Source organism: Adiantum capillus-veneris, chromosome 16, assembly GCF_014529385.1.
Source record: "Adiantum capillus-veneris isolate H3 chromosome 16, ASM1452938v2, whole genome shotgun sequence".
Classification (NCBI taxonomy): Eukaryota; Viridiplantae; Streptophyta; class Polypodiopsida; order Polypodiales; family Pteridaceae; genus Adiantum; species Adiantum capillus-veneris.
In genome coordinates, this window is record NC_140946.1 from 110,689,180 (window position 1) to 110,706,015 (window position 16,836).

At 42.8% G+C, this 16,836-nt stretch overlaps 1 protein-coding gene across 5 annotated transcripts in view; it reads left to right on the forward strand.

Moving 5' to 3' along the window:
• The first annotated feature begins 12,195 nt into the window (after positions 1-12,195).
• Positions 12,196-16,836, forward strand: part of LOC147439642 (kinesin-like protein KIN-14I) — a 175,304-nt gene continuing 170,663 nt past the window's right edge. For 2 of the 5 annotated variants that reach the window (XR_015184623.1, XM_086485454.1), the window contains exons 1-2: positions 12,196-12,359; positions 12,830-13,471. Coding sequence is in view for 4 of the 5 variants with exons in the window: in XM_086485454.1 (XP_086341580.1) it covers positions 13,362-13,471 (110 nt within the window). In the remaining variant the exon portion in view is untranslated. The remainder of the gene's footprint in view (positions 12,360-12,829; positions 13,472-16,836) is intronic. The other 3 variants (XM_086485455.1, XM_086485456.1, XM_086485457.1) reach the window with 3 other exon arrangements.

A 16,836-nucleotide genomic window follows, 5' to 3' on the forward strand; every position in this document is an offset into this window, starting at 1 on the left:
TTACATGATGTTGAGGAGCCTCTGACTTTTGATGAAGCACAAAATTCAGAAAATTGGATGGCTGCCATGCAATCAGAATATGATGCACTTATAGAAAATGACACATGGACTTTATGTGATTTGCATCCTGACAAAAAGGCCATTGGTACGAAGTGGGTTTACAAGTTGAAACGCAAGCCGGATGGTGAGATCGATCGCCATAAGGCTCGACTTGTTGCAAAGGGTTATGCATAGCAAAAAGGCATAGATTATGAAGAGACTTTTGCTCCCACTTGTCGTATGACTACTGTGCGTTTTCTATGTGCATTGGCAGCTCATTTTGGTTGGGATGTACATCAATCAGACATTGTTACTGCTTTCTTGAATGGTGGCATATTTGAAAAAGTTTATGTAACGCAGCCTCGCGGTTTTGTCATAAAAGGACAAGAGGACAAAGTGTGCAGATGTAAGAAGGTTTGTATGGGTTGAAGCAATCTCCTCGTGCTTGGTATGAGAAAGCTGATACTCATTTGGTCAAACAAGGCTTTCGTAAGAGTCCAACAGAAAGCACATTGTATGTAAAGCGTGAGGGTGATGTACTTCTCATTGTGGTTCTTTATGTTGATGATTTGCTGATCACTGGACCAAATGAGAGACATATTGCTGAATTTAAGGCTGATTTGAATTCTACTTTCAAGATGAAAGATTTGGGGCTATTGCATCATTACTTGGGTATACAGTTTAAGCAGTGTGATGGTGGTATTGCCTTGTGTCAAAAAAGTTACATAGAGACATTGCTATGTAAGTTTGGACTTGAGGATTGCAAACCTATTGCCACTCCCATGGAAACAGGTTTGAAGTTGAGTCTACATGATGCTGGCAATCCTGCTAATGTCACTCTTTACCAAACTGCTGTTGGCTGCCTCATTTATGTATGCAACACGAGGCCAGATATTAAGTTTGCAGTCTCACAGGTCAGCAGATTTATGCATAGCCCAGGGTCTAAGCATTGGCAGGCTGTCAACAGGATTTTCCACTACCTTAGTGGCACTTTACATCTTGGCTTGTTTTATCCCAAGGGGGGATCATTGCCACCAGACTTACATGCTTTTTCGGACTCAGATTGGGCTGGTTGTTTTGACACGAGAGTGTCTACAAGTGGTTTTTGTTTCATGCTTGGCAGTTCATGTATATCATGGTTGAGCAAGAAGCAACCTACTGTGGCCACTTCGAGTTGTGAGGCTGAGTACAGGGCAGTCTTCACAGCTAGGGTTGAGTGTGTATGGCTCAGACGCCTTATGGATGATTTGGGTGTTGGACAGGACACTGCCAACACTATCTACACTGACAGTCAGAGCGCATTGGCAGTTGCGAGGAACCTAGTTTTTCATGCTCGCACAAAGCGCATTGAGGTGCATTACCACTATGTCAGGGAGAGGCTCTCAGCAGGAGAGATCAGCTTGGCTTATGTGCCAACACAGGACAACCTTGCAGATCCCACAAAGGCATTGTGTCGTGAGAAGCTTGAAGCTTTTCGCAAAGCTTTGGGCTTACTCCCCTTTGTGGACTGATCCTGTCCTCAGGGCATGGCACTTCCCTTTACTCATGTGCCAGCTCTCGTTCACTGCATCACTCCAGGGGGGATTTGTTACCATATACATGTGGTAGTGATGTGTGTGAACACACTAGGACCGCCGGGGCATTTTTTCCCTCTTTAGGAGGTTTTTCCCCCCGTGCATTGTATATACGCCCATCACTCTAGGTCTATCTATCTTTCCATTGCACACTAAGTTATACACTCTCTATTGTGTGCCTTGAGCTTCCTTTGTCTTCTCCAAGCTGTGTGTGTTTCTCTGCAACCCTAATTTCAACAACAAGAGCAATGCAAGCTGCCAAAAGAAGGCCAAGAGGCCAAGAAAAGGGTGTCCTAGAAAGAGAAGTTGCAAGAGTTGCCACCCTACCAGCTAGACCCAAGTTCAGTAAAGACGGCCAAGGCAATGTACTTGTAAAGAGAACAGCTTGAAGAAAACAACACCACAGTTTTCACTGGAAGGTTCAAGAGCGAAGAAGGACACCAAGTGGAATTGCAAATGCTTCCGAAAGAGATTTATGATGTAGCTGCCAAGCTAGACACAAAAGAAGCCAATAGAAGGCGGGGCCTCAGGGACTTCTACTACCGGGAACTATGCGGCATAGATTTCCAAAAAGCATACGAACTATTGTCTACAATCAAAGAAGATGGATCAGCCCAAATCATCGACCAACAAGGGCAGAAAGTCGAAGTAGTGATCAACAAAAGAGATTGTGGCCAAGGCACTGAAGTTGCTGACTGAAGGGATGACAATGTGGATCCGAGACAGAAAGACAACAGGCACATTCACCAAGGAAATTAATGCTGCAACTTTTGCCGACCTCATCCAAAGGCAAGTGGAAGAATCAACTCGTCTATACCATCAGCACTTCCACTTTTTATCCAAGAGACCGCCACAGTACACCACCCCAAACCATGCGATTGCGACCACCTTCACCCAAGTGTTGAAGTTGACAACCAGGCAGCCAATTGATCATACGTAGTATGTCCTGACAACGCTGAAAGGCACCAAGAAATAAGGTAAAATCACTTATTTGGGTGCGCCTAAAGTGCTGACTAGAATAGCATATCATGTTATTGGCATGGCCGACAATTTGCCGCCAACCCCAGATCAGAACACATGGATTGTGTGTGCACAACTTTCTCCCAGAACCACATGTTCATCAAAGTAGAGCTACTACAAGTAAAAGAAAGACTATACAAAGATATGCAGGTAGAAGGCTCAGATGATATCCACCCCAAGTGGAGTAAAAGCTGGTTGAACAAGAATTCGAGATATCTGATTCTGTTCACAAGAGCACCTACCGCACTACAGAAAGACCAAACATTCTATCCTGTACCAAGGGCAAAGACATGGCAAGCATTTGAGGCACTAAAAAAGAAGAGGCCTACATGGCTAAACTATCCACGACTACCAGCTCCAGAGCAGGGACCGGCAACAGAGGAATACATGGTGAAAACCCTAATGGGCGCCATGACTTTCTTCAAGAGCCTTCCCGACCTCTCATGTGCCATGTTATATAAGATTTGCAGAATGCTGCTCGCATGTATTCAAACTTTTCACGAGCCAGAGTAAGCAGGAGCACCATGGATGTCGTTCCTCGAAGGCAATAAGGGTCTCTGTTATGACTTAAGCGATTAGCCTTCCGAAGAAGTGCTTTACGGCTTCTACGCCCGATGCATGTTTTTGCCCTCTAGCAATATGTTGGCGTTTGAAGAAGCTTTCTATACAGGTTTCTTCACTTGGCGAACGAAGATATTTGGGCCAGTGATAAGCAACCTCACATCCAGATTTCTTGGCTATTCAACCATTGAGCTTAAAAACAAAGCCACCATGCAATTCATGCAGGTTCTTGACAAAGAGAGAAGAATCATATATGAGAAAGCTTTACATGCACTTAAAGACCGCCTCGCTAGCCGTCAATCTGAAGACTACTTCAGCCCATGAAGCTGTGTCAAGGGACGACACAGTCGAGGAGGGGGGGAATGTTAGCAGCAAGCTAACTAGGATAACTCGAATATCTTCGGAGCTTTTATTGTAAAAACACTTATTATTTTGATGAATTGGGAATGTTGTAACTCTTACTTTTTAGATAAACATTGTAATTAATGAGCCGGGGCTACAAGCTTCCAGATTGTATCAACCTATCTTTAGTTAGAGCTCCCAGATTATTAGTTTTGACCATAAAAAACCTTGGCTAAGGCATAAAAGCCAATTTTTGTAAGTTTTTGAGAAGTTTTGGATAATAGAAACACAGTGTGAACTAACGGTGCTCACTTCTCTCCTTCTCGCGCTTCCTTCTCCCTTCCCGGTTGTCACATTGTAGTGCCGTCTGTTACGTTGCAATCGTAGGTAAGAGCTCTATGCCTTGACATAAGCATTTCATGGTAATCTGTAGCTTTTGGCGTCACTGACCCGCAGCCTAATTTCATCATAAGTAGAAATTTAAGCTTAAAAATCATAAAATAAGTATAGGCATGGTATTTGGGCATCATTGCTAAGCATTTAGATGCATTCTGGGTCGAAAACAATTAGGTAAAAAACTCACTACTGTTAATAATCGTGATTTTTGCACTTGACCTAAAGTGAGATTTGAGACCATAAGCATGTGTGCTTAGGTTTTATAAACATGTCCTAGAAGTTTCGTAACGTTTGGATGTCGTTTGATGCTGTAAACGGATGTGATTTGTTTGCCGATGAGTGACTAACTTTTGGTGATTTCTGTCATTTGAGTGTAGCTTGAATTAAATGCGAGTTGTCTGTTGTTTTCCAAGAGATTGACAACCTCTTGTAGCCTCTATGCACTAGTCAAGTCAGCTTCATCCCATGGATTGACAATTATATTCGTGGTTCTTGCTATGTCTGCAATAAGAAATGAGTGAGGTTAAACACCCGTCCCACACTTCCTCCTCTTCTTGAAAGCCTGTCCTCAAGTGCTCTTGAAGGCCCTTGAGATTGTGCAAACATTTTTTGTGGCTTATGGGTCGAAGTGTAGTATTGAGAAGTTGAGATTGATCTCCCTGACGAAAAACAACTCATGTGACTCATCGGTCTGGTCATGGGAGATTGTGTCTAAAGGTAGAATCTTTTGGCATCTGGGGCCCCTTAGGGGTGGACGTTACTCACAAGCAAAGGTTCATGTGATTACTTGATAAGATTCAAAGGGAAATGAGAAGGTGGGAGTATGCGTTGCTCCCCTTCCAAAGTCGGCTCATAGTGATTAATTCTTTTATGCTTCCTTATATTGCCTTCACGAGCCCCGCTCCTCAAAATAGCTAAATGTAATGGAAATTGAGAGACCTACTGGGGGTACAACCCTACTATGGTCATTTGCATTCCTAATGGCATGACAATGTACAAATAAAAGAGAACAGACAATAGGCTTAACCAACCCTTTAAAGAACTACTTAGCAATAAACCATATTTCTAAATGTGGCTTGCTCTCCCCCTTTTTTTTTGGTACTTTTTTTCCCTACAAAAGTTTCTCCAGTCTACAAAACATGCAACTTAGCATCACACTTCAAAATTAAGCTAGCATCGAGCATAAAAAAGTAATCAAAACACAAGCTTGCAATGCAAATCACCTGTGCTAAAGAAGTCAAATTTCCTATTCCAAATGGCACAAGGGCTCCCTCACAAGCTTGCACTTGTATCCTTTTCCTTACTTTGCTCAAGATAGAGTTGTAGATACATACTAGTTAGCTTTCAAGTATAGTAATGTGGTACTACACACTGTCACTTTAAAGCATAACACATCCCTTCTTGTACCCCCTCCACATGGCACAAATTCTTTCAGATCAAGCCCTATTCCTTCTCAAAGCTTACAACTCTAAACACATATATGGAGTGAAAGCATTGGCAAATTTGAAAGATGTTGGAATGATATTTCTCTTAAAGAACATCATAACCCAAACATTGGGCTTTGGCCACTCTAGCTTTGAAGAGGAGATGCATCAATCACCTCAGGCTTACCAAAACAATTTTCAGTGGAGGGGATGACATAAGATTGTAAGCAGAGACCATCATCCTAAGTTAAAATGTCAGATGTGGGCACTCCATAAATGTTGTAAGGTGCCATTTTGAATTCCATTGAACATTAATGTATTGTATTTTTGTTAGGTGATGAATAAAATTTATGTCATTCAGTTTTTATCTTCAACATGCCAAATGATAATGTGCCCTTTTGGGGAATGATCTATCTATATATATATATATATATATATATATATATATATATATATATACACAAACGGAAACGTCGCGGGCCCTGCAAACTAGCAAAAACAATATACTACAAGCCATGAAACGAACAAATCTGCATACCTCGAATCGCACACGCATAATCCAAGTTGTACACGAGCAGAGAGAGAAAGAGAGCGTGATAGAACGAGAGAGCACGTGCAGGCGCACCTCCTAGAGCGGAGTGCTACGCCGGCACAGCGAGAGAGAAGGGAGGAGAGGAGAGAAGAATACACAGACACTGGGTGCAATCTCCCCCCGTGCAAGAGTGACCATTTCCCTCTTGCACGTATTTGTTTTATAGATTTTTTGAATGGTCAAATTGGTTACAAACTGGCCGGCCGGTCATAATTGGCCAAAGCTCATAAAAGAGCACTTGAATAATAAAATATACATGATATACAAATACATTTGCATAGGCCAAGCTGGGTCTAGTCTTTTCCACCTGTCAGCTGCAATAAATCATAAAATATCATTTCTATAGCATACCTCTCCGTTGGAAAGCAACTGTTCTCAGTTGCGAAGATAAAAATGTGCAAACAATACTTGTCAAAAATAGTGATTAGTATGTTGTGTCAAAACATCACACAATATCAGAAAAATTTAAGAAACTAAACAACAATGGCTTATGTCTGCCGTCATCCACATACTACCTATTTTAGTGTCCCATACCACTAGAATAAGCAGTATATGTTATACCCTGATGAATCAGGATATCATTGGTCACACTCATCATCAATCTCATAATGTCAATTTCATCACATAAATACTGCTGTAAAAATCACAAGATACCAATTCCAATTCCAATTCCACAATACAAATCCAAATCCAAATCACTTTCATTATGTACCCGGGTAACAAAATCATACCAGTTGCAGTGGTGGCCAGCCACTGCAGCATGATTTTGTGATCGGTGTTGCCTAAATCGGCGAATCTACACCAATAAGACGTGCTACCTAAATCGGTGAATCTGCACTAATGCTGTCTAAATCGACGTATCTGCATTTGATGTTGCTTAAAAATCATGAAGTTGTTATTTATCAATGTGCTGCCTAAATCGGCGGATCTGCACCAAGATGAGTATCTACACACTGCCTAATCGGCGAATCTGTGTGTCCGTGAAAAAAGTGAAAAAATAAATGACCTATTTGATATGAAAATGGAAGAGACTAGAATGTGGAAACATATACTAAATGTTAGCAATCATCACACACCACCTGAGCTCATGATAGTAGTGGTATGACAAGTTATCTCTGGAAGAGTCCAATCAAGGAAAGTAGAACCCATGACATGAGAAACAATGGATTTTGCAACATAATGTAAACAAGTAAGGAACTTATGTCTTCTTAAAAGCATCTGGAAAAATTCTTGTCTGTTGCAAAGATGCTTGGGTATTTATAGCGGTGTGAAAATATCTGCAAGAAGACGCACTTAAAAGAGATCAAATATAATAAACATTAATTTATCAAACCACTATTAAACTAGAGGATTTGCACATAAGGAGATGTGGTGAAGGGTGGGGAATTTGGAGGGGTCAAGGTAAGAGAGGAGATGGGATAGGTACCTGGAGCTTGATATGAGAACATTGCATTTAGATTTTATCTGCAAAACTTGTCTAAAAAACAAAGCACTAAAAATGACTGTGTCTTAAATTCAACAACAATCTAATCATACACTAAATTTACATGGCCAAAAGGCGCAATATCTTGAGGCTATTGAAACAAAGGTCAAGAGCAAAATTCATCATTTTGAGTAATGTTATGCAAGTTAGAACAAACCAAAGTACAGATGCCATAAAGTTCAAGCCGCACAGATGGGTGTCAGGTATCGGTGAGGTGGATTGTATATGTGAGGAAATTTTTAAACCATTGATTGTTGTCAGAAGAAAATTAGAAGCTAGTACAATTTCACCAGTGTTATTGAAACTAGCTAAAATAGCAAAACATCGGCTAGATTCCATGCTTCCTTTAAGTAAATTGGTAAAGTTTTATAAGTTTTAGTGAACAAACATTGCTATGAGTACTCTGATCCAAAGAGAATTTCTCATGGAAAACTTCGTAGGAAATACTTTCGATGGTCATTTTTGAATGGATACAACAAACACTGAAATACCAAGAGACATAGGAGCACTTATCTCCACCTTAAAGATGAACACACAAATCTCAAAGCCAAATTTAAAAATTAAAAAAAAATAAAAAAAAATAAAAAATATATATATATACACACACACACACACTGGCAAGGTTGAAAACTGCAACCCTTCCCACCTGCGGGAAAGTGTGTCTCAGCTTACAATCATGCTGCTTGAAAACTCAAGAATGCCCCTTAGGAGCAGGAGGAAAAGGAATCATTCCACTTGAAATTTGAGAGAAATAGTGTAAAAAGAAGAAAAAATGCAAATCATTCGTCTAGACTTTCCTCTTTCTGTGTAGGGTTAGGAAAATGATTTGTCTCGAACACTGTTTCCCACTACAAGTATGGCACCAAACCTGAAGTGATTGTAAGGAGGGGGGGCGAGATAAGGTGTGGCTTCGTGCTAAGGGACGATGGGGTTGAGAAAATCTAAGTAAGGTAAGTAAATAAATCGATCTATTGTGGATGTTGTTAAGCGTGCTTAGTGGATTGTCATACTCATCAGTGGGTAGCGAACCATGCATGTAGTGATGGCCTAAAAGTTCCATGCAAGCGACGGTTATAATATGCACCCGATAGCTTGTATGGTTGCATCAAGCAGCTTATAGTGCCACCAAGAGAGAGAGAGACGTTACGGTGGCAAGGAAAAATAATGCTCCAGTCGTGCTATCATCCCCGATCATGGGCTTGTTCGGCTCCGAGGCATCGCCTTTTCTTCACACAGATGCTAGATGAGCCAAACCTCGCTTGTGGCCACGTTTTCTCGTGTGCTCTGCTACACCCTATAGGATCTTCCTCTTCTGACAATGGGGTACAATAGGCATCGCCCACCCTCAACACTAGTATCTAACCAATGCAAACATCCGCAATGACGCGAACAGCATGGGATAGCACCTCCAAGGCCTGGGCAAACTGCTCCTCCAGCATTCCTCCTCCCTCTCTTCTTCTTTGGCCCAAGCTAGGGCTCATATTTCTTGTGTTGCCGATGAGGTCTCCACTTCATCTTTGGACGAACTTTGAGTTACAGGGGCACCTCATGTTGCACGTGTGGCCGAGTGGGCAGGTAGCTACAAATTGTTGGTTGCCGAATGAGGAGAGGAGTATGGCAAGAGTGGGAGAGTTTTATTTTCATTTTTTTTAATTTTTTATTTTTGGACAGTCTACAAGCAGACAAGGGAGAAAGGAAAAATATGTACTGCTGGAGGAGTGCGCCAATCAATGGGAGTGTGTGTGTGTGTGTGTGTGTGTGTACTGTGTGTGAGCAGAGATGAAGAGGGAGACAACATGTTGTTGGGATAGAGAGAAATTAGGGAGAGGCAGAAGCGGGGTGTGAAGCAGAAAAAGATGGTGGTTGCGACTCTCTTTCAAGGTGGTGGCTGCATAGGGGACCTGAATGAGGGTGAGGGATTACATGCTTAGGGTGAGAGATTACATGCTGAGGGTGAGAGATGACATGCTGAGATTACACGTTGGGGATCGGTGGACCGCTTCATATGCACACTGTGGTAAGTATGGCGGGAAGGTGTACCTTGAGGGGTGTGTTGCTTGCCTCAAGAAAAGGAGTGGGCGCTGTTAGAGAGAGAATGAAGCGTGTGAAGGAGGCAGTGAGAGAGAGAGAGAGAGAGAGAGAGAGAGAGAGAGAGAGAGAGAGAGAGAGAGAGAGAGAGAGAGAGAGAGAGAGAGAGAGAGAGAGAGAGAGATTAATGAGAGCCGTTGCATGTGCTACAGGGCTGCAGTGGATGAGTGTGTGGTTGTGGTGGGCCGACACCTTGCATACCACTAAAATTAGTGAGCACCCGTAAAGCACAGGAAGGGCCGATAAATGTGTGCGTGTTTGCCAGTAGTTCAAACTTCAAACAGAAAACAATGGCTGGATTTCGGCAGTCAGGGTAAGTGCATGACGACAAAGGGTGGGCACGCAGATGACACTGCAGGTGGGCGCCCCCTTTTATTTATTTATTTATTTATTTTTGCTTTGGAGAATCTGCATGGCGGCTAGAGGACGAGAGAGAGAGAGATATACATGGCTATTACTCCTGCTGCATGGTCGTTCAAAACAACAGACAGTGGGGTGGGTGTATGGGCGCCGTCAGTCACTGACGTCGAGAGAGAGAGAGAGGCACTAGGCGGTTGCAGTTATTCATCTGCATGGTGGCGAGGGGTGCTGAGAAAAGGTGGGAGAGAGAGAGAACTGGAAGTAGGAGCATGCCAACGTGGGGCGACTACGTCACAGTGGGCTGCATGAAGAGCCATGCAAACTGAGGGTGCTCGCAGTTGAGTGGTGGCAAGCGAGTGTGTCCACAGGCTCAAGGCTCTTTAGCGAACGACAGTCATTGCAAGGTGGGTAGAGTGATAGAGAGAGAGTTGGTCAGTGGCTAGTTCTTGGTGGGCGTAAACCGAGAGAGAAACAGGGACTGCAGACATTGAGTATGGAGACTATGGCGCTCATTGACCCAAGAAAGCACAGGTCGAGAGCTGGTGGTAGGGGAGAGGGTGGGTGCGAGTGCATGGGGAAGTGGATGGAGATGAAGTGAGTGAATGAAATTGTTGTCAAACGACATACCTGCGATGCAACTCTTCTGCAACGCCATTTTGAGAGCAAGCTCTGCTGCTTATATATATATATATATATATATATATATATATATATATATATATATATATATATATATATATATATATATATATATATAATTTAATAAAGCTCTTGGGGTTGTTTACCACGACTGGGATTAAAATCACCATCTCTACAATTTCTGTGTTCTCCCTTCCTTCACTTGAGCCTAATACTCACACTCCCTCTCGCAGAGCCGTGATCGTCCTCCGTAGGATAAGTTTCCAGGATGGTAGAGAAACCTCCTCAGAGTTAAAATCTCGTTTAACTTCTCGTTCTTCTACTTCTTCTTTTTCTTCTACCTCAAAAGAAATTGCTATTATGCTCTAAATTGTACTTAACATATGGCCAAATATCTGTACCTATATAGTTTTCTTTTTTTGCCCTTAACGACAAAAATCCCTAAATGATATGGAATACCTATGATCCGTGGATATTCATAAACAGTCACATACATGTAACTTTTTTTTTTTTGTATTTATTTATTAAAGAGAACATGAATGATTAAGTACGCGTGAGCATGACTTATCTTTGTTCTCAATAAACTCCAAGCCATCATCGCTACAAGTTCAAGAACGTAGCCACAACTCTGATACCACTGCTACAAACCGAAACGTCGCGGGCCTTGCAAACTAGCAAAAACAATATACTACAAGCCATGAAACGAACAAATCTGCATACCTCGAATCACACACGCATAATCCAAGTTGTACATGAGCAGAGAGAGAAAGAGAGCGTGATAGAACGAGAGAGCACGTGCAGGCGCACCTCCTAGAGCGGAGTGCTACGCCGGCACAGCGAGAGAGAAGGGAGGAGAGGAGAGAAGAATACACAGACACTGGGTGCAATCTCCCCCCGTGCAAGAGTGACCATTTCCCTCTTGCACATATTTGTTTTATAGATTTCTTGAATGGTCAAATTGGTTACAAACTGGCCGGCCGGTCATAATTGGCCAAAGCTCATAAAAGAGCACTTGAATAATAAAATATACATGATATACACATACATTTGCATAGGCCAAGCTGGGTCTAGTCTTTTCCACCTGTCAGCTGCAATAAATCATAAAATATCATTTCTATAACATGTGTCCAGTAATTTTTCCCTCTTAAGATAACATTGAATGTTTTCGTTTTAAAAAGTGCTTAGATGAGCTTGAATTGCATTAAACTCAAACGTTTCAATCTGCCTTGGCCTATCCTTTGCACACGATTCTCGAGAAAAAAAAACATCAACGGGGGTCGCAAGAGCTTGCTTACAAAGAAGATAACATTGAATGTTAAATGTTGCCTTTTCTTAACCAAATGCTTTGTATTTTGCTTGACAATTAGAGTAACTTTATGAAAAATTGGCTATGCAATGTTTGAAATAAGGTTTTCTTGTCAGGGAGAGTTGGCCTAGAAAGGAGCAAGGGGCTTCAAGGGTGCCCGCTATGATTCAACCCCTGCAATATGCGAGTGTGGGTGCAATCTGGTAAAATTGATTACTAAAGAAAAAAAGGAATAAGGTATTGTCTTTCACACACACACACACCCACACCTTGTTTGGGGCTTCATTTGTCATTTGTTAGAAATAAGGTTTTCGGCGAGCAACTGAATTCTGTGTCTCCCTCCTATAACACTAAAACATGCTAAATAGACATGCGTTGTTTTAAGCCACTAAGAATCTGTCCCTCTCCCCGCCTCTTGCCAGGGGCCACTCGTTGGCCATTAAGTTGGTTGACGTTCTAAAGTTCTGTGCATTACGTTAAAAAACAACCTTCTCTTCGCGAGTGCAACGCAGCAGCTCCATCCCAATGCACACTGGTATGCTCTCTCTCTCTCTCTCTCTCTCTCTCTCACACACACACACACACACACACACACACCACACAAACACACACACGGGCAATTTTTCCCGTGAGGACGCAAATATCAACGATCTCTCTCACAAACCCACAGTCGCCCTCCTTGTGGGTGTATTTGTATTTGTATCTGCGTGCGTGGAAGACAACTCTCTCTCTCTCTCTCTCTCTCTCACGTCTAATTCCATTTCAATATCGAATGGAAATCGGTGATTGGAATTCTGAAATAAGAGAAAATTTTTGGTTTTCAAAATAATTCTGGAATTCTATCCAATTCCTCTCTCTTGCAATCTCTTCTATTCGATTGTGTCCCGAATGTGTAAATTTGAGTCTCTCTCTCTCTCTCTCTCTCTCTCTCTCTCTCTCTCTCTCTCTCTCTCTCTCTCTCTGCTACTGCATTGACTTGTGGTGTCGTTTTTTGTTTGTCTGCAGGTGATGTCGGCATCTGCAGCGATCTGAGAAGAGTTTGCACAGCTGTATTAGTGATTGATCCAGCCCACATTTTGTCCATCATTCTATTAATTACTCAATTTGGTATTTGACAACAAAACACACGAGGTTTTGTTTTTGTTCAATCACATTCATTGAAACGTTAGAATATACATTATTGAGCAGATTAAGTTTTGTGTTTACACACCAATTTCACTACTATTATTCCAGCTGTTGCACCCTCATTAACAATTATATTGCTATTGATGGTATCACATTCTTACTCTTTTCTCATAAAAGCAGCATTAGATCTATACAAGGTCAAAGGTTATGCCCCTATGTTCCAAAGTCTCATAAAGAGCAGCAACTATTTATGATTGTGAGGATGCAAACGGTGGTATTGCTTCTCTGCCTCAATGTAGCTGTGTAGTAGTGGTGGTTATGAAGCTTTTCGTTGGATTCACATTCCGCAAGAGAGACCAAAACTGTTTGCACCTGCAATCAGAAAAGTCCAAGAAGATTTGCTTTCGTTTTCATGGACAGTATGAAGTCGTCCTCTTTCTCCGACAATGATACTCCTGTCCATCCCAGCTCTTCAATTGCTGCTGATGATGACTCTGACAAGGACAGCTTGGATTCAGTCCGGTATGTTTTTTTGAGAAGCGCTTTGTGTTTCAAGAGAAAATTACTACGCAAGATGTTTCATTTAGCTCCCTTTAACAGTTCAACATTTAATAAAAGTGCTTTTATTTATCCTCTGCCAATCATTTTGTCTTCATAGTGAGGAGGGATATATTTTTTGAATTTATTTTCAGGCATGTCTAAAGACTAGGGATAGTGTTTTGTTGTTGTGATGCCAGATTACCAATGTACATTCTGTGATATGAGTTTGAACGCTTTGTGGCTCTTTTCATGTTTGTCTCTATGGCTGGAAGGGAAGCCCTGGTATAAAGTAGTCTAGTGATGAAGAGTATCAAATGAGTATAGCTCCATCCTTAGGCTCTCAGAAATGTACCTATGAGCATGTGCTTTGTTGATGCCAAAGTCGCAGATCCTTGTCTTAGCTTGGCCACTGCAGGATGGAAGGTAGCTTCTATTGCATCAGCTTGTCCTGATTCCTGCTCAGGAGGTTATAGTTATTATGACCCGATAATCTTTTTTCCTTATAGTTTTTTAGATGTTTAAGTCCCTCCTTTATTGTCAGAAGAATTGTTCGTTATGGTCCAAGAATTTATAAACCCTTGAATCAACTCGTATTCGAACAAAGTTTGCAATTAGAGGGGTCCATGTGGAGCTTGTCTACAAGAAGTGTAGTTCTTGTATGATCTTTTTGCCTTTATCGCATTCTATCCTCTCAAGCTTTCCAACTGTGGTTGTTGTGAAGAAGGTCGATCTAGAAGGGCATCGTTCAAGTGGGTGGACATGAGGTGGCTCAACAAATGAGTGATGTGGCTTTGTCTTGACTTGAGCGCCACCCTTTCCTCGACGGTGGACATTCATGGCGGCACCATAATACCATATGGGCACGGTTAGAGTCCATAGCGACTGAGGCTTTGCGTTGCCCACAAGATTATTATTCGTCTTTGTATGCGGTTGCGCGTGCTTTTGCCTCTGACCAGTTTCCGAGGCCATTACCACCAGATGATGGTGCATTGTCAATAGTTTCGTGGAGCCCATGGCCATTGGCCAAGGGAGCTCAACACTAGCCATATATATGACCATTGACTTTGTGGTTTGTAAGTTTACTTTTGGTTGATATGGATTTGCACGTTGTCACATGGAATGTCATTGGTTTGCATCACACAATTGTCAGTGGTCCCTGACGGAATTCGCTTAGATGGGACTTGTGCATGTATGCAATTGCTGATGTGAATATTCCTCCTGTGTAGGAGCACAAGATTTGCACTGATATGCATAGATATTTGTCAAAGTCGACGATGCAGAAGTGTAGAGGCCAAGAGAGAGAGAGAGAGAGAGAGAGAGAGAGAGAGAGAGAGAGAGAGAGATGAAAAAATGAAATGTTATGTTAACGTCTTCGAAAGGCCAAAATGACCTATGAGACCAAAAAGTTACAATTGGTGAATCTGATACCATGTCTGAGTACGGAAAGTACAAAGAACTAAAACACTAAAACACTAAGGAAATGAATCTGAACCTGATCCGGAACTGAAACGACATAGGGGGAGGGGGGGTGGTGGGTTCAAATGAAATCTCTCATTGGTCGTTTTCGAATCTCATCAATATCCTCCATGGTCAGTACTCTAATTGGGCGTCTTGCATGTCGAGCTAGAGTGATCTGGATCTTCTGCTGTAGCCTTCGTCGATGGTGGGAGACCCCCGAGCCCCGAGGTCGTGGGCGCGTTTGGATCTGCCTAGCTCAATGGCTCGATCAATCAACGTACCTCTAGTGTGGGTGGCCTTTGAGATCTCCTGTGATGACTGCTCCTCTGGCTCTCCTCTGGCTGGTGTAAAGAAATCTGTGATCTGTCTTTGAGAATGTCTCTCCCCTGATGTCCTCAACAAGCTCTCCCTAAGTTTGCGTAGCTCTAGTAGAAACAATTGGAGACATCTTTGATCCTCGTATCTCATGACTCTAGAAAATGGTCCAAAACCCTCTCTGAACAGACAGTGGAAGCGGCCTCGTATCTCATAGTCCCAGGGCAATGACACGTGTAGTGCAACTCTGTCTCTGGCTCTAAGCGACATAAGTGACATATCCTGGCCCCTTGACATATCCTGGCCCCTCCTGGTACTCCTCGAAATCGGCCAGTCTCAATCTGGAGCTGATGCGAGGATGTGCGTATCTGCCCAGTAGCGTATCGTATCCCATGAGATAAGTGCGTATCCATGTATGTAGGCCTGGTCACAAAACCGTCCTCCGTGAGTTGGAGAAGATGCTCTTTGTAGAAAGCCATCTTTGTGCCCAACTCCTGGGTCGGCTGAATCCATGTGCTCCTGGTATCTAGCTGAATCAGATCCTGACGTATGAGTCTGGTGATCTCTGTCCGTGTGAGAGACAGGGAGGGTGCATCCAGGGAGTATTGAAATAGAGGCAATCTATCCATGCTGAAACCATGTGACTGAAACCATGCTGTCATCTGTCCAAACCAACATGTTGTATCGCCTTGTAGCGCTAGTTGTCGAGATGACTCCAGGGCAAGCCGAGCATATCTGTCTCTAGGGAGGTCCCATAAATTGTGTATAAAGGATATTGAGTGATCTAGTCAATGCCTCGACCACGAGGTGGGGGGCGGCTAGCTCGGCTCGGATAATCTCATGCGGCACTGAGGCCTTAGCTCGAATCATCCGAGTGATCATAGAGACCAAAGGCCTCTCCATATATCTCCATCCATCTGTGTTGCCAGATCTCCCATGATGGTCTACTGAGGGTCCCCATACTTGAACTTCGTAGAGCATAGCTGAAGTCACTAGAGTGTCAAAAAGCCGGATCTTTGTTCGTGGTTCCTGAAACTGAACCTGCGAACACATCCTCTCCAATCCTCCCAAGGCTGCATAGGCTCTCGTCAGTCTAGTCGCTGATGCTCTTCTCAGTGAAAACACCGGTCCATTGAAGAATACCCCAAGATAGGCGTATGCATTTGACATTACCAGCAGCATATAGTAACAACGTAATCCATGTCCCTGCTAGCTGAGCCCCTCTGTCTCCCTGTCGCTCTACATAGTCTGGGAACTCATCTACATACATCCCAAAAAGAGTCGGAGATAGGGGGCATCCCTGCTTCACTCCAATAGTGGAGTGGACCATGTCAGACATTCCCTCAGTAGTGCGTACTCGCCCCATCACTGTCCTGTATAAAGCCAAAATACCCCATATCAGCTCTGTAGGCACACCCATGTCCTGTAGTCTGCGTATAAGTCTGGCTCTCGGCTCTGAGTCGAAAGCATTGCGGAAATCCACAATGCTACAATAGATCCTCTTGCCATGGTGTCTACCCTCCTCAATAATAGCTCTGAGTGTCAGAATCTGGTCAACAGTGGAGAAACCTCTT